Source organism: Schistocerca nitens, chromosome 6, assembly GCF_023898315.1.
Source record: "Schistocerca nitens isolate TAMUIC-IGC-003100 chromosome 6, iqSchNite1.1, whole genome shotgun sequence".
In the NCBI taxonomy this organism is placed as follows: domain Eukaryota; kingdom Metazoa; phylum Arthropoda; class Insecta; order Orthoptera; family Acrididae; genus Schistocerca; species Schistocerca nitens.
Window position 1 is genome coordinate 567673298 of NC_064619.1, and position 19241 is coordinate 567692538.

The 19241-nt window shown below is 36.8% G+C and overlaps 1 protein-coding gene across 1 annotated transcript in view; it reads left to right on the plus strand.

Moving 5' to 3' along the window:
* LOC126262253 (sodium- and chloride-dependent glycine transporter 1) overlaps positions 1–17861 on the plus strand; it is a 144631-nt gene extending 126770 nt beyond the window's left edge. The window contains exons 10-15 of the mRNA XM_049958739.1: positions 797–909; positions 1010–1138; positions 1234–1333; positions 7433–7533; positions 7614–7784; positions 17518–17861. Coding sequence (XP_049814696.1) covers positions 797–909; positions 1010–1138; positions 1234–1333; positions 7433–7533; positions 7614–7784; positions 17518–17619 — 716 coding nt within the window. The 3' untranslated portion in view covers positions 17620–17861. The remainder of the gene's footprint in view (positions 1–796; positions 910–1009; positions 1139–1233; positions 1334–7432; positions 7534–7613; positions 7785–17517) is intronic.
* Positions 17862–19241: the final 1380 nt, after the last annotated feature.

Below are 19241 nucleotides of genomic sequence, written 5' to 3' on the forward strand. Positions count from 1 at the left end.
CACACACACACACCTAGGTACTTTTTTATCCCCTCTTCTGCTTTTCTCTTAGTTCTTAATTGAACTACTCATTTCTATAATTCATGTTTACTTCTCGCTCTGTCCTGTTTATGGACCGAAGTTGGTACAGTGCTTGTCAATGTGCAATCATTGAGATCCTGCTTTCTCTGTTTTCCTTTCAGCTTTGTTTCCTTTTGCCCTCACAACAGGTCAGTCCCTCTCAACCTGGGATCCGAGTGACCTTTCTCCTTCCTTCCCAATCTTCCAAGATTATTAAATATTCTGAGAGCTAGGAACAGAATTTTTCTTTTTAAATGTATCTACTCATAGTACTGAAACTTTGCCTACCAGAGGTTTTCTCACACTGTTTTATTATTTGGATCCTGAATTTGTCTGCCATCAAAAGCAGAGCTTTTTCTCACTTTGGTCTCTCTCATATAATTTCCAAGCGCTGCAGTCTGACCTAAAAATAATTTGGCATTTGTTACACTAAGCTTTCTTCATAATCTCAACCAATTATTATAGCTCTATTGCATATCTTAAAAAATTAAGGAAGATTTTTTCACATTGCTCAGTATGTTTCTTCAGTAAGGCCACAGTAATGGTATACTAGTACTATATCTAATATATTACATATTATTATGACAAATGTTCAAATCATTTGGTTTTGCTTCTTATGTTCCATAATTTGTGGCATTATAACTTTATTTATTGTTTCATTTCAATGTACTTATTGTTACTGAACCATTTTAATACTGTAATTTACTTCCATGACATGTCAAAATTTTCAGTTTAGGTCCAGGCTTGGCATTTGTAACTTACCCAGAGGCAATTTCTATGCTGCCACTGCCTCATTTATGGGCAATTCTCTTCTTTGTGATGTTGTACCTTTTGGGAATGGACAGTTGTGTAAGTTTCACTTGCCAATTTAATTACTACTGTTTTTTTTTTGTATTAACATTCTTGCATCAATTTACAGATCAATATTAATTGTAATTTCTTTGACTAGTTTGTGCAGATAGAAGCAATAATGTCCAGTGTGACAGATGAATACCCTGTATTGAGAAAACATAAAAGAATTGTAACACTGGCTTCCTGTTTCGTTATGTTTCTTGGATCTCTGTCCTGTATTACAAATGTGAGTACTGAAGCACTCAACAAATGAACAAGTACCTAACAAAATCTCATTTGCACTTTCTGTTATACTAAATGTAAGAATTTTCCATTTATTAGGGTGGAATGTATGTCCTGCAGCTTTTGGACTGGTATTCAGCTTCAATATCAGTAATTCTCATCTGCAGTGTTGAAGTGATCTCTATAGCATGGATATATGGTAAATATGACTAGTACTACACTGCTTCTCAGATGTACATAGTAATACATCATGAAACAGAAAAGTAAACATGGCATCTTCTAATACAAATAATGGTGGCTTGTCTCTCTGTTGTCTGTAGTCTTATTATTTCATTCTTAATAAACAAAAGATATTAAACTGTGTAACTGCAAAAGCTGACTATTAAGAACTGGGAGAAACCTCTAATTATATTTTAAAAAATCATTTAATGAAGTATCACACCTAAGCTTATTTTCAAAAGTATAATCATATGAGGTATTAGATGAAATATGTGACTGGGTTGAGGATTTCTTGGGGTGGAGGATACAGCATGTTATCTCCAATGGAGAGTCATGACAGACATAGAAGTAACTTCAGGTGCACCCAGGAAGCGTGTTGGGTGCCTTGCTGTTCATCTTGTATATTAATGGTCCAGCAGACAATATTAATAGTAACCTCAAACTTTTTGCAGATGATGCAGTTATCTACAGCGAAATACAATCTGAATGACTTACACTGGCTTTAAATGTTCGAAGCTGTAAACTTGTGCACTTCACAAAAGACAAAAACAGTATCCTATGAATACAATGTTAGTGAGTCACAGCTGGAATCTGTAAACTCATACAAATACTTGGGTGTAACAGTAGGGATATGAAATGGAATTATCACATAAGCTCACTCATGGGTAAAGCAAGCAGCAGACTTCGATTTATTGGTAGCATACTAGCGAAATGCAATCAGTCTACAAAGGAGATTGCTTACAAATCACTAGCGCGACCCATTCTAGACTACTGCTCAAGTGTGCGGGACCATAAAAATAGGACTGGCAGGCGATATTGAACTTGTGGCGACTATCGACCAAGTCGCGTGTAATATCTTTGTTTTTGGCAAGCTTTTTGCCCGGGGTCTGTGGTCGCGCGTGAAAGTGTACGGACGTGTACCGAGAATTCAGAATGTAAACAACTGTATATGTGTGCTTACGAGGAATAAAAATAGTGTTTATTAGACGTGGTGTAGCGTGCATCATTGGATTCGGCAACCCTACAACGCTAAACCCATAAACTCTTACAGAGAAGGGCAGCAAAAATGATTACAGGTCTGTCTCACACGTGGTAGAGAGTCACTGAGATGTTGACAGAACAGAACTGAACTGGCTGACTTTTGAAGATAGACAGAAACTATCCCAAGAAAGTCAACTAACAAAGTTTAAAGAACCAGCTTTAATGATGAGTCTCCACTACTCTTTGGATTACAGGTACAGAAAACCTGACTTACTGCCCAGTGGCTGGCTAGAAACTTGAGGGCTCTTCACTTGATGAACATGTAGTTATGTTGCATTGATTCCACACTGAGATTCAGAATCACTCAACTCTGAGCTGAGATTACTGTGAGCAGAACTCTGCTGCAGTTTAGCATTATATATGTGTTACCCAGTTCTAGGTGTTTATCAGGCTAGTATACCTCGGGTACAGTGGTTGGGGTCCTATTAAAATGTTTTTAGTTCTGTTGATGTCAGTATTCCATATCATATGGGACACTATCGGAAGCAGAGTACTGAGGAAACTCTGGCAACTGCAGGCTACACCCAACTACTTCTGCACCCACATATTGCTAGATGAAGTTTGAATTTTGCCTAAAATGATAATAAAATGGACCATAAAACACAACTGTTTCTATCACTTTTAAGCTAGGGACAATAAATTGCACACCTCTGGAATCCAAAGATAGATTAATAAAGCACAAAGAGAAATTCAGTAATATCAAATGGAATGTTGTAGGGTTATGGGCAGCGTAGTGAGAAAATGAAGACCAAACAGAATTAAGATCAGGACAAACATATTATTACAAAGCAACTGAGCAAAGAGGGAGTTCAGATGCAAACTTTATAATCTACTAGAAAATTAAAAACAATATTACAGAAATTTAATGAATCCAAGACTGAACAGCAAGGCTTACAAACATTTACAGAAGCTGATAAATGATGGCAAATTCATCTATAAGTTGATAATGAGAAACTGTAGTGGAAAAGTAGGGTAAAACCCAAATGGCAGTTCTTCACTTGGGAATGGAACGTGTGTGTGGCTAGGGCTTCCCATTGGGTATACTGGTCACCTGGTGCAAGTTTTTAGTTGACACCACTTCAACGACTTGCTTGATGATGAGAATGAAATACAACACTCAGACCCTGAGTGGAGGAAGTCTCAAACCTTGCTGGGAATCAAACCTCAGCCCCTCACATGGCTTTCTGCCATACTGACCACTCAGCTATGGAGGCGAACTGTCCTTTGGGAAACTTCAGATATAATAGCAATAATGACAGAAGACTTAATCAGATTTTGCCAACAAGAACAATATAGTTAACCTTAATAATTATGTAACAAACATAATTATGCACACGGTAAAACACGTTGCCACTATGAAGAGAGCAGAAGGAAACAAATTTTCCAATCAACTAGGGCAGCTATTAAAGGAAAGGTAAAAGTTTTGGGAAGATGATAATAAGCTAATAACAGAATATGTTGGATGAAATGAAACTATTACGAAATACAGGGTGCACATAAAACCCGGGAACACTTTCAATTATTTATTGCACAAGAACTAAACATTGTACAGATGTCATACGTATTGAATTTTGAAGAGAAACTCTGAAAGTTTTTTTTACAAACATTCGATGTGCGAACCATGAGTGACCCGGCAGACGTCAACATAAGTCGCATGGAATGAGATCTAGTGACCAGAGAGCCCATTTCATGAAACAGCTGTCCCCTTCTGTAGCACGCCCATTCACTCAATGTGGCAGCTCCGTGTTTGTGACTAGCGCTGACTATCAGCAAATTACCACACTATGCTCTGGCGGTATACATGAAAAAAGAAAAAAAAACTTTCAGGGTTTCTCTTCAAATGACGTATGTATGATATCTGTACAATGTTTGGTTCTCGTGCAACAAATAATTGAAAGTGTTCCCGGACTTTATGTACGCCCTGTATGTTCGGGAGAATGTGAGAAGATACAATGAAAACTTTATAAGAGAAATAATTGAAAACAATATGAGCATGAACAAACAAAACAGAAACTTGCATTGGGTATGCACCATATTTCATTAGTTAAAGATTGCAAACAGCATCTGTATTACTAAGTGACAATCCCGGAACCCAGAACAAGACGCAGGTTGCCCATCTAACAGCTACCAGGGGCAACAAAAACTTGATTTTCAATTATTTCGCATAATTATTGAATTAACTTAAAAATTTAAAATGCTGTCATAACTTACTCATTAAGAGGTATAACCTTATGTTGAAAGTTTAAAACAGTACGACAAGTATTACAGTTCGAAACTGTGTTTTTGTCTTGAAGCAGCAGAGCTGACAGTGCACAAATACCAGGAATTCATTCATCCAGTATTTGAAAATGGCAGCACATGGTGACTTTCAACAAACTTTACATGTAATTCCAATATTTTATGAAACTTTTTCTCACTGATACCCCTCACAAAATGACAAAAGAAAAAAAGCTATCACATACTAACTTTTCTGTATTCACGCAGTAAAACTTCAGCATCAAATATTTACTACCACCTCTACCACATAACAGTTTGAGAACAGTATCCACATATCAGTGAATGTAACTGTAAAATTATCTAATCGTACAATGGAAGATATGGCACCATAGACATTTAGATGTGTGAAAAACAAGCTTTTGCTTAAAATTTGGTGTAAATTACCCAGACTATATTCATTTAGTGTTTCATAATGACAGCACTTACAACTTGCAGCAAACTTTACACATAATTTCAAACCTTTTCTAGACATTTTCTTGCTTACAGGCTTAATGCTTAATATTTAACACATGAACTCGTTAAGTAATCATATGTTTGAAGTTGTTTTATAGTGCACATATGAGTTCGATACTTGACAGAATAAGGGTTTACTGGTAGTATCTGACAGAAAAAATTGAGCTAACATTAACATCTTATGTTTCTATAGTGCAAAAGATGAATCAGTAACATAGGCAGATAGTAATGAAAACAAAGGCGTACTGGATTTTAATCGCAGCTGAGGTGTTCTAAACCATTTGAGGCAAATAAAAAGAAATAGAAATGGTTAAAATTTGAGCAAGTAATACAACTTGAAAATCATATACGAAATGCCTGTGAAGGAATAAACATACCCAGTACTCGAAATATGCAGTAATTACAATATTTCACAACAAAAGAGACAAACAAGGATTAAAAAAAACTGTAGACTTTTCCCTAATAGAATTAGATTTTAATGAAGCCAATGGGCAAGCTTCCTTCTGACAGGGATACTGCACAATATACCATTATCCTCTTAGTGTTTTTAACTTCAATAATGAATGGAAGAATTTATTAAAGGAAGTTTTACACTACATCTAACAATTTATTATAATAAGAATAAAATAATATCAAGCAAACACAATGAAAAGAAAACACTACAAATTAACGATGACGGCACAGACTCAGTTGACGAGTTTTTGTATTTAGGGATGCTTAAGATATGACATGGAAAAAATTAAACAGAAAACTAAAAAGGGTTTTGAGTGTTTTTGGTAAACTAAACCAGGTTTTCAAAACTAAGCTTCCGATTCTTCTGACGTGGAAAGTTTACAACAGTCAGTGTTTATTTTCATGTTTTAGTTTATGTCAGTAAATTGATTGTTTTAATGGAGTGTTTTAGTCTTTTTTGTACATAAATACAAATTCATAAAATGTGGACTTTTAACATGAAAACTGTTAAAAAGGTTGGTCAGCAAGCTAGCATGTTGAGAACTACACGGAAAGACAGGAAAGGAACAAAAATATCAGGAAACAGATTTGAGTGGAAAATGTAGTTATGACTACAATGAAAATGAAACAAAGATTTGGGGGAAGTTATGTAGTCATATTAATGGATAGTGGGTGGTTCTTTTGTGGATTCACCATCTATAATCTATTTCTGCGTCATAGTACTGGAGACTCTTCTCAGAATTGGGAACATGGTGTAGACAACTTTCTACCATAGAGTGATAACATTATCCAAAAGGTAGAAAAAATTTTAACACAAGTGGACTGCAGTGTAAAAGTAACAAGTGGACTGCAATGTAACAGTATTGGCATCTGTCTTTGAAGAGGCTCAAGGAAAAGAGATCCTAGAAAGATTTTGTTCATAGGATATGGCACTGAGGGCATAAGTGGAAGAATAATTCTACACTGGGAAGTTGATAGCTCTTTAGGGTTACACTTTTTGTTTCAATATTTAACTCTTGAATGAAATGAGAATGGCTTTTGAAATCCACCAAGAAGGGGGAAGGAGCAACCTACAGAGCAATAAAACAAATTTTATAAGCACAAAAAATTACCTTAATGGGAGAACGACACTCATCTGACCAAAACGAGATGACGTCCAAGTCAGTTTGGCACAAAAACTTTTTGTATGTGCAGTGGTGCTATACATGTATATCACCAGACTCTTTCTTTTCAGCCTTCAGGATTACTACAATCAAACATTAGCATGTGTCTTTTGACATTTTCAATCTGTATGCAAAATGAAATGGTACAGTATCACCATCACTCAAAACAATGCCAACCAACTGGAAACTAGCTAAAAATTTTGTCTAACCTCAACAGAACCTGAAGGCAATCAGTACAACATACTTCAAAGAAGCAACAACTAATTTTTGTTTTCCCAGCAGCATTTGGGCGCTAGACACCTCAACAAATTCCTAGCGATGCTGAAAACAGTTGATGTTACATAAACAATTAAATTTAGAATTTTAAGTGGTATCTGGCTAACAATATGACATTTTTTAATTGCAATTCATTGGTTAATCTCCAAACTTATGTTGGTAGGGTCATTTCTTGTTCACAACTATTTAACTGATGAGAATACCAAACTTCATCATGAAATAGCATACACCAAAGATGTGAGCTAGTGGGCAAATTCAAACAGTAACTAGTGCCAATTTAGTTGCCATACTCTGTACACCATATTGCACTTCAATAAACAGGCTAAACAAGTTCACATTTAACAGTTTTTAAGTTTTCACTGCCCCTTAGATTATCTTACTGATTTTCTCTTAACAAATGTCAACCATATTTACAGGTTGTGAAAATTTTTGTCAAGACATAGAATTTATGATGAATGAAAAAGTTCAGATATGGTGGAAAATCTGTTGGAAGTACATCACTCCCTGCATTCTAACGGTAATAATGAATAATTATCTGAATTGTAATACATTTGTAACAACAACAGTTAGGCTATCAATGTGGGTTTCCTGTTCTAGTTCATCTTCATCACAACAATAGTTTTCAACACACGAATTTCCTACAACAATATTGAATATCCAGACTGGGCCATTGCAACAGGATGGATGTCTGCTGTCTCTTCAATGATCTTTATCCCAGGATATGCAATTTATAAAATCTTCCTCACTGGAAAAGGAAGTATACATCAAGTAAGTAGAAACAACTTTCATGACACACATTTAAATATTCAAAATTTGTATCATCTTAATAATTACATGATTAACTGACTTCCCTAACAAAAGGCTTTCAGTGAAAAGGGGGATGAAAACCGATGGGAGGGGGGAGTTAGGGTATTTATATTCCCACAGACAAAAATCTTCTGTGAAGAAATTCTGGGGCAAAGAAAATAAAACAAACATCCTGTAACTCATATTCAATAAAAGAAATAACATACAATTCTTACATACAGTTACAATTGCATTTTCTTATTTTGGGATGGGTTGTACTCCCAATTGAGCAGCTCGAGATATCTACAGAATTCTGAAAGAAATGTTGACTTTTTGTGCTTCTGAGCACACATTAATCAATCAGAAACAACTGTGCACTGAAGCATCTTGCAGCAGAATCAATTGAGTCCAATAAAAACAGTTTTAAAGAGTAATGCTTCGCACATAGAAACTCTTCCAATAACTTTAAAAGAAAATATACGCAAAAGTCAGCTGACATTACTTAATATTGTAACATACTGCATACTAACTTCACAGTGTCTCCGATACCAAGTACCTCATATTTTTACCAAGTCACTCTACATTTGATCTATGCTGTACTGTTTGCATCTGCTGAACAATATGAGATCTGTTGATATATGTTGATACAAACACTTAGTCCTCATTATTATTATGTTGTTGTTGTTGTTGTTGTGGTCTTCAGTCCTGAGACTGGTTTGATGCAGTTCTCCATGCTGCTTTATCCCGTGCAAAACTTCTTCATCTCCCAGTACCTCCTGCAACCTACATCCTTCTGAATCCGTTTAGTGTATTCATCTCTTGGTCTCCCTCTATGATTTTTACCCTCCACACTGCCCTCCAATACTAAATTGGTGATCCCTTGATGCCTTAGAACATGTCCTACCATCCGATCCATTCTTCTAGTCAAGTTGTGCCACAAACTTCTCACCAATCCTATTCAATACCTCCTCATTAGTTATATGATCTACCCATCTAATCTTCAGCATTCTTCTGTAGCACCACATTTCGAAAGCTTCTATTCTCTTCTTGTCCAAACTAGTTATCGTCCATGTTTCACTTCCATACATGGCTACGCTCCATACAAATACTTTCAGAAACGACTTCCTGACACTTAAATCTATACTCGATGTTAACAAATTTCTCTTCTTCAGAAACGCTTTCCTTGCCACTGCCAGTCTACATTTGATATCCTCTCTACTTTGACCATCATCAGTTATTTTGCTCCACAAATAGCAAAACTCCTCATTTCCTAATCTAATTGCCTCAGCAACACCCGAAATAATTCAACTACATTCCATTATCCTCGTTTTGCTTTTGTTGATGTTCATCTTATATCCTTCTTTCAAGACGCTGTCCATTCCGTTCAACTGCTCTTCCAAGTCCTTTGCTGTCTCTGACAGAATTACAATGTCATCGGCAAACCTCAAAGTTTTTATTTCTTCTCCGAATTTTTCTTTTGTTTCCTTCACTGCTTGCTCAATATAAAGATTGAATTATTATTATTAAATATTATATATTATTATATATATTATATATTATTATTATATATTATATATTATTATTATATATTATATATTATTATTATATATTATATATTATTATAAAATATTATAAATGTGAAAGTAACTCTGTTACACTTTCATGACAAAACCAACGAACCAATTTTGATCAAGTTTGGTATGGAGATAGCTTGAACACAGGGAGAATGTAAGTTATTTTAGAAAGGGTGTAGTAGAAGATATTTATTGATTCGAAGCATATAACACAAAATATGGAACAATAATTCCTTTTTGAAAAAGCTATTTATCCTTTTACTTTTGAGCTTTATCATATTTGTGAAAGGGCTTTTATTGTTTGACATGCTCTACATAATATGATTCAACGTAACGAATGCAATGTTTACACAATCCTCAATATGTTTAATCTTAACATCAGTCACAAGCCCATCACATTTTATTTTCTGAGCATCACACATCTCTTACAACCTCTGAGACACTTAAAAACTCACAACAGCATCATTAAAACATACAAAAAACAGAAGGATGTTGTGCCGTTACATGTAGAATGAGGGAAGTCCTTATTGCAGCAGCATCTTATTATGATATGTGGGGGCAGCTGTGGGTAGCAGGCAGACATGTGAGGGCAGCTGACGTTATTGCATGCACAAATATTATAAAATTTGCACTGCACGAAACTACAAACTATTTATTTATTTCTTCGTCAGTTTATTTAATGATTTTATTTTAATACCACCACCACCACCACCACCACTCATCATAACAAAAATACTTATATGCGCCCACAGCTCATGGTCTTTTGGTTAGCTTTGTGAGCCTCATCACTAGGTCTTGGGTTTGATTCCTGGCCCAGCCAGTATTTCTCTACTCAGGACTGGTTGTCTGTGCTGTCCTAATCATTGACAAGCAAGCTGCTGAGCTGGCGTCAAATAAAAAGACTTGCACCAATCGGCCCAACATGCCATACAGGATCTCCTGGCCAATAAAGGAATATCCGCATTTTACTGGCATGTGATCACAGGCAGAATACAATGCTCACACAACCCTCAACATGTTTAATCCATACTTCCATACTAACATTGTGAAATGTCAAAGTATCTCAGTCAGTCATGCTTTCATAACTAAACAACTGAACCAATTGCAGTGAAATTTGGTAGGGAGATAATCAGCCCCCTAAGAGGGTGATGCTACTGTTGCCACCACATAGCATGTAGCCCAGTTGGTGGGGGAGGAGTGCTTCACAAGTTGTGCTTACCCAAACAAGCAACCAGGTGAACACTTTAGGACAAAAAAAACTACAGATACTCAAGTGCAGCCACAGGTGGCAGGTAGCGGACCGTAAAATTAACATCAATGAATTTCTGAATGTGCAGTAGTGTGTGTGTGTGTGTGTGTGTGTGTGTGTTTGTGTGTGTGTGCGCACGCACACACGTGCACTTGCGATAGTTAAGTGTATACCATAAGAAAAATATAAGAGAGAAATTGGACATATTTAAGCAAAATCACTTAATGTAATCAGTAAAAAAATTGGCCACTGAGAGTTATACACACACACACACACACACACACACACACACACAGAGTTCATCTAGCCTGGAAATCAAGAATCTCGACGATTATCGCTTGTTTTCGATATAGATACTGGCAAGATCCCAGGAGTTCCAAGACTGTATAAAAATCTCTACAGTAGTTCCTCGGGTTAGCCTGGATGTACAAAAAGAAATGAGCATGGTACTCCAGTTTATATATGTAGATATAGAAGAATCAATAAAATATTTTTTTATTTCCTTACTAAAAATGACTACAACTTATATTTTATGTTTGCACAAAGTAATGTTCTTCTATTATGTTTTTGATGGTTGGCGAATGCATTGTATGTTCAAATTGCAAAAAAGATGTTTTTTATGTGATATCATCATCATTTCCTTTGGGCTTTTGTCCCACTCCAGCGCAGGGTCGGGCTTGTTACTATGGATGTGGCGATATTAGTGGCAGAGGGTGGCCAGATGCCCTTTCTGTCACCACCCCATACCTCCCAGGACAGAATTAGTGTACTCCAGCTGTCTGCATTTAGTGTAAGCCATGAAAGAGCGTAAAAATTTTCAAGTGTCTGTGTCGTGTAACTGAGGCCAGATGTGGGGACCAGCCCAGTATTCACCTAGTGGGATGTGGAAAACCGTCAAAAAAACCACATCCCGGCCCTCATTGTTAATCCACCAAGTGGATTCGATCCAGGGCCGGCGTGCCTACCTGAGTCCAGGAAGTAGTGCATTAGCACTCTCGGCTAACCGTAACAAGTTTCAGATTTGCTAGTACCGTGAAACCTTGCTTTTTGCCAAATTTCATGATTCTAGGCCAACAAAAAACACCCTATTGGTTTTGATGAGTGAGTTTCCAAGTATCCATATATGTGACATAAATGGCTGTATCTTTTGACTGAATTGACATAGACACTTAAAATTTTTGACTGCCAAGGGACCACAGACCTTAATGCATGACAAAAATTTGAATGTCCTAAGTCTACCCATTCCTGAGAAAAAGGGTTCTTAACAAATGGACAGACAGACAGACAGACAAAGTGATCCAGTAATTTTCAGGTTTGCAGCCGGATCCCATCAACATTCTGCTACGATATTTCGGCCAAGAGACGTCCGGCCATCCTCAGGTGAGTAGACAAAGTACTTAAGGACCTGATGCAGCTATGATATTTATAGTGAATTCCGCGCATGTGTATCGTACTGGTGGTTTACAGCGCATGCATTAGGAAGTGACATGCGCGATGCAGCCAAGTTGTGTGTGTTGCCCACAGTGGTGAAGTAAGAACAAGCTAATCACTGAGCATCGATTGAACATTTCAATTCCGTTGTGACCACATCATTTCAATAATAGGATCCCAATTTTTATCAAGCTGAAAGCCGTTATCACAATTCATTAAATTATCAGCAAGATTTCCACATATTCTTTAATTACAGAGCCCCAGAAGCTGGAAACTGGTGCTAAAATTTTGATATTATTGTATTCCATTGAATGTCCCATGGAAATGCAATGTTCTGCCACTGCTGATTTTAAAGGATGCCACAGAGGGGTGTGTCTTTTATGTTCTACACAGTGTTCCTGGATTGTTCATGTCGTCTGACCTATATATACAGAGCCACACTCACAGGGAATTTTGTAAACATCCACATTCTTCAATTGTAAATCAACTTTAACAGATTTAACTAAGGCCCTACTCTTTGCTGGTGGATGGAAGATGATAATATTGTTCTTCCTAACCAATCTGCCTATTTTAGACGACATGTCCCCAGCATATGGAAGGAACGCAGTTGATTTATAGTTGTCATTAGTCTCCTCAGAGTGTTGCTTCTTGTTATTATAATTGCGCATGGCCTTCTGTATTTGATGCGAAGTATAGCCATTCTCTTTTTAAACCTTCTCCAGAAGCATTAATTCTTCATGAACGCTATCAGCATCTGAAATTACATAGGTCCAATGAATTAAAATACTGAGTCTGCCATCTTAAACCCTATGGTTTTCTGGCGGTACGTACATGATACTTTCGTTGTATGGCCTCATGGCAGACAAGAACTGGAAAAATTCCTTTGTTATTTAAACTCCTTACATGAGAACATCAAGTTTACTATGGGGATTGAGAAAGATGGGACTTTACCTTTTCTAGAAGTTTTAGTACACCGTTAAGAATGATGGGCCTTTGGGTAATTCTTTGTACAGAAAACCCACACATACAGATCTATATCTTCAGCCATCCAGCTGCCATCACCCCACAGAAACTGCTGGTGTTCTCAATACTTTAATTCATTGGGCCCATGGCATTTCAGATGCCAATAGCCTTCATGAAGAGTTAATGGATCTGGAGAAGGTTTTTACAGAGAATGGCTATAGTTTGCGTCAAATACGGAAAGCCATGCACAATTATAATAACAAGAAGTAACGCTCTAAGGAGACTAATGATAACTATAAATCAACTGCATTCCTTCCATATGCCAGGAAAGTGTCTTCTAAAATAGGCAGATTGCTTAGGAAGAATAACAGTAATGTCATCTTCCATCCACCAGCAAAGAGCAGGGCCTTAATTGGATCCGTTAAAGACAATTTACAACTGAGGAAGGCGGGTGTTTATAAAATTCCCTGTGAGTGTGGCTCTGCATATATAGGTCAGACGACACGAACGGTCCAGGAACACTGTGTAGAACACGAAAGACACACTCCTCTGTGGCAACCTTTAAAATCAGCAGTGGCAGAACATTGCATTTCCATGGGACATTCAATGGAATACAATAATACCAAAATATTAGCATCGGTTTCCAGCTTCTGGGACTCTTTAATTAAAAAATACATGGAAATACATCTTGCTGATAATTTAATGAATTGTGACAATGGCTTTCAGCTTAATAAAAATTGGAATCCTATTATTGAAATGATGCGGTCACAACGGAATCGATATGCTAAATCAATGTTCAGCGATTAGCTTGTTCTTACTTCACCACTGAGGGCAGCACACACAACTTCGCTGCCTCATGCATATCACCTCCTAACGCATGCACCATAAACTGCCAGTACGATTCGCAAGCGCAGAATTCACTATCATGACGGCATTAGGTCTCTTCAGTACATCTACTCACCTGAGAATGGCCGGACGTCTCTGGGCCAAAATATCGTGGCAGAATGTTGATGGGTCCAGCTGCAAACCCAAAAATTACTGGAAGAAGAAATACACCACGAAAATTTCAGAAGTCACAACAATGTGATCCCCTAAGGGTTCTGCTTTTACAGGCTGAGGCACAGAATCTAAAAATGTTCAGCATGTTACCATATTTATCCTTGAGAAAGTTTACTATAATTGTACAATGACTAAATTGAAATCACAGTGAAAGGTCACAATTTAAATTCATGGAACATGCAACTGAAGGAAGGAAGGAAGACTGAGTTTAACATTCCGTCAGCATTGAGATCATGAGAGACGGAACAAAAGCTGAGATTGTGTCAAGGACGGAGAAAAAAATCAGCTGTGCCTTTTCAAAGGCACCATCCCGGCATTTGCCTAGAACAATTTACGGTAATCATGGGAAACCTAAATCTGGATTGCCGGATATACGTTTGAACCGTCACCCTCCCGAATGCGAGTCTATTGAATATGCAACTGACTGATTTGTTGTCCCTAAACTAGTTTCAACAGTAATTTCACTATCATCTAAGGGCTTGTACTTCAAAAACACATAAAATTAACTTCATTTTACAGTTGCACACGGAAGTTTTTCAATATGATATCTTTCTCTTGCTATTTCCCCAGTATTGTTAACATTTGTTTCCTCTCTCATCAAATTACATGCTGTGTGAGGAAACACACCACTGTTTCACTACATAACTGTAAAAGAATTGTGAATGGATAAGGCACATGTTGCACACCAGCCAATACTGATTTACTATTGGCAAAATAAACAGCAAACTAACACTGACAACCTGGGAAACAAAAACTTTGTGGTTCTGAAGCACATGCACATGTCAAGTTATTGGATGAGGAACTATACGTGTTGTGTACTTGAAACTCAAGTTTTCGAGTAAACCATCCATAAATCAATAGCTTCAAATATGTAACTGAACAATAGACTTTACACTCATGCAAGGCTCTCTATAAGATCAACATAAATAAGTTATACTGGGAGGTAGTAGCAGTGCTTTGCCTTCATTGAAAAACTTCTCTAACATATTTATTCCAGATTTCAAGACTCTTAATTAATTTAACGATGTTCACTTGTATCCACTATTGTGTACAATATGAGCAAAATTAAACTCAGTGCTTTATACATGTCCTCTATGTGAAATGTGCAACCATGTTTTCTGATAGGATAAATCAACACTCTGTGGACTGATTAAGCTACAAGCTAACATGGAGAGGGGAAGAGTGCTATGTAGAAGTTAGGACTGCTGAAGTGTGTATTAATCATACATTTTCACACATTCATATTTCAAGTTCAAAAATTATATGAAAGTCATTATTATGTCTGGGCAATATCTTGGCACTTCCCGTAAGATGTGCTGAGATTGTATTTATGCGATCATTGCACCTCAAAAAGTCTCTCTCATGGGAAGGAAGCGTATAAAACAAACATAGGGGAATGTGTGTAAAACAGAGACTCAAGGGAAATTGAATTTTCACCAAACCACGGTTACTGAGCAAAGCTTGCTGCCTGCATATTTTGAATCTACATGTTATAAAGTATCACACTGAATATTTACAAGTAAAAAAATATATAATGAATGTAATCTATATGCGTTTTTCTTAAGTCATACAAAGTGCCAACGTTTCCAAACCTAATGGGGTTAAGTGACCGGTGCAGACACACATACTCCAAAAGTAGACAGCAACCCTCTCTCGACTAAAGTAACACCACGAGCTTGGAATCTTCCTTTAAGTGCAAACACTTTGCTGTTCTTGGACTCAATTGTCAAGGATTTCATCCACATTATAAATATTATGAGTAGGATGAAACTGTTTTCTTGCACTGTTTTAAGAATACAAAAAAAGTCTTCCCTATGTTGACCTTATTAAAAACTTGTTCTCTTACCATTGAGGTAAGCTTCCTATGCCTAATACTAGGGTTCTCTCTTTGAGTACCACCCTGACTGTTTGTTGAAACAAAGTGGTATTTTCTTCCACTCTGTCCCACTTGTACTGTTATACGGATATTAAAAACGTGACCACATTGACCTTGTTAAAAGTTCGTCCTCTAACCATTGACGTGGAGTTCCTATGACTAATATTAGGGTGCTGTCTTGGCCTGCCGTCTCCCATAGTATGTTGAAACGATGCAATATTTTGTTCCACTCTGCCAACTGGAATGTTAATCTCCATAGATCATTCACTGTGAATCCATAAAACACAATCAAAGATTTCTTGTTCTATATTGAGCATACTCCATAAGGTTCTCATAATCTTTTTACAACCTACTACAAGTCTATTTTTTCCTATAACTCTTTAGTGTATTACATGGAACATAAAATTGCTTTACTGCTGCAGAAGAAGGTGTCTTATCATTTTTTATTACCTCAGTTGCATTTTCCATCGCAACAGGTCCCACATTTGGATATAAGGTCTTGATGTCATAATATCTGAGAAAATATGGCTGCAGTGGGCAGTTTTCAATGACATTTTTGTATTTCACAATATAACATAAAAGAAATGATTTTAAATAACAGTAGATAATTAATTCTGAACTATCACAAAAGGGTAGAATGACAGGTTATGACTTTTTATGTAAAAGGATTTAGAAGTCACTCTGTAGTATTATGCATGAAATATGAAACTAACTGGGATAAAAAGATTAAAAATTATTGGGCCATATCGGCACTAATGGTTCACAGATAAAACTATCAAACCAAAAGAAACAGGAACTACATTCATAAGCCAAAAGATGTTGCTTAAGCACTGCTATTGTAAAATAAAGTACTATTCTGCTTTTAAGTGAGATAACAAAAATTACTTACTTTACATCAGATGACAGAAAAATCAGAAAATTTTCTTTAAAAAATAATAGGACAGACATCTACTGTGAAACTCACAGACAACAATGATGGTGTGTATTAGAACTAGTTTTTACCACTTCTCGGCAGGCAGCAGCACCATTCTGGGGCACTTTATCCCACCTTCTCCTACTTGTACTGGTGTTATACATTTCTGCAACAGCAGACATGACATACAAAGATAAAATGATTTAAATATTCTGTAGAATCCAAATTGACATACAAAGATAAAATGATTTAAATATTCTGTAGAATCAAAATTGATTTCACCTTACTACAAATTACAAAACACTGCTAAACCAAACAGTATTGTTTGCTAATTAACATTGGCAGTAACTGGAACAAGCTCACACAGGTCAACTTAAATACCAATTTCTCCACTCTCAGCGCATCCAAAAGAAGTGCCGAGTTATTGTGTTCACATGATTACTCTGAAAAGAATCCTTTCTTATTTTCCAATGGTGAATTAAACCACAAATAAATTCAGAGCTGATTGTGACACCCTTAGAGTCTCATTACCTGAAAGCTTTTAAAAAAGGAATACTGAACAAAAAATTATGACATATCATGACCATAAAATGATGAAACATCATGATCACAATGTTCTTCCCTGTCTAAATTTTTCTTTTCTTTTGCAGAGACTTGTGAAACATCTGAAAGCAAGCAGTGAATGGGGTCCTGCTCTGCCAGAGAACCGAGCTGCATGGAAAGAGCATATTTTATCCAATACCAACAGATGAAGTAGTATTTTTAATTGTTTCATGTTCCTTTGCCTTGTTATCAAAACCATACACATAAAAGCAGATTGTGAATACAGTTACTTTCTCAAGCCGTCTATGACATACTGGCATCTGCCTGTTTCAGAATCACTTGAGCTGGTACAATGGTGGCAGTAAACACGTAATACTGTTATGCATTGGCATTTATAAGGCTATGAAAAGTTATTTATGTGATCAATAAATATTTTTATATAGTATGTCTACATGTTCTCTATTTGCTCTCTCATTTTACTCACTGTGTGAGTGTGTGTGTGTGTGTGTGTGTGTGTGTGTGTGTGTGTGTGTGTGTGTGTGCGTGCGTGTGGTGCGTGTGTGCGCGTGCGCGCGTCTCCCTGTAACGTTGTCCTTTCTACAACACTCAAATAAGTTCAAAACAGAGATGCTTAATATAAGCATAGTATTTTTTTTTTTTTTTTTTTTTTTTTTTACAGCTACAAGTACTTTCTTCACCTAATTTAGTTGCCCTTTCTGCTAAGTAATAATATTAAAAAAGTTATTCCCGGTGATATTTACAAAGGGTACTCACACAGAATCATGCTCTTTGTAATGAAAATTATTTAATCTCAGTAAATCATTTGATAATGAATGCAATACAAACTCAAGAACACTTAAGGAAGAATTTGCCAGGTGTAGTAAGGAAAATCACAGTTATCATAACTTTCAATGACTAACCTGGAACAATGGTAAAGAGGTGAACCAATTATCTGGAAGACTTATTCAATCTAGTTTTGGTATTTTTATTTATATTCTACATTGCTTCCTTCAATCACTTTGTATTTTATATTTCCACTTCTCCAATTTTTTCTCAAGGTTTCGACAACAGTAGGCTATGTGCATATATTCAGATGTTTTAACTTTGCCAGTGTACAGATAGCTAATCATGTTCTTTAAAAGTTACATCAATTGCACTGTGTGAAATAGTGGATAGACCCACCAGGGTAGCCGAGGGTGCTAATGTGCTGCTTCCTGGACTTGGGTAGGCTCCCCAACCTCAGATCAAATCCGCCCAGCAGATTAATGATGAGGGCCGGTATGCCGGCCAGCCTGGCTGTGGTTTTTAGGCAGTTTTCCACATCCTGCTAGGTGAATACCAGGCTGGTGCCCACGTTCCGCCTCAGTTACATGACTCACAGACATTTGAAAACATTCACACTCTTTCATGGCTTACACTAGACGCAAACAGGTGGGGTACACAAATTCCGTGGCGGGGAGTTTGGGGTGGCAACAGGAAGGGCATCCAGCCACCCTCTGCAACTAACACTGCCAAATCCATAGTAACAAGGTCGACCCCATGTTGAAGTGGGACAAAGCCCCAAAGAAACTGAAGAAACTGACAAGTAGTACATAAAAACAGCAGCTGTGTGGTGTAAGAAAAAGAACTTTTTTAAATAATTTAGATAAATATTTTAGATCTAGTTCCTGTAATTGTCCATGGGAGTAGGTTAGCACTTGTCAAAATTTGTTGTTAATATACGTAGGTTGGAACTTAAATAGTGGCAACACTGCTGTGGAGACACTATACTCCGGAATCTACTATTGTCGCTGATAGCACACGTTTTTGACATACCTACCGTACCTCTGAG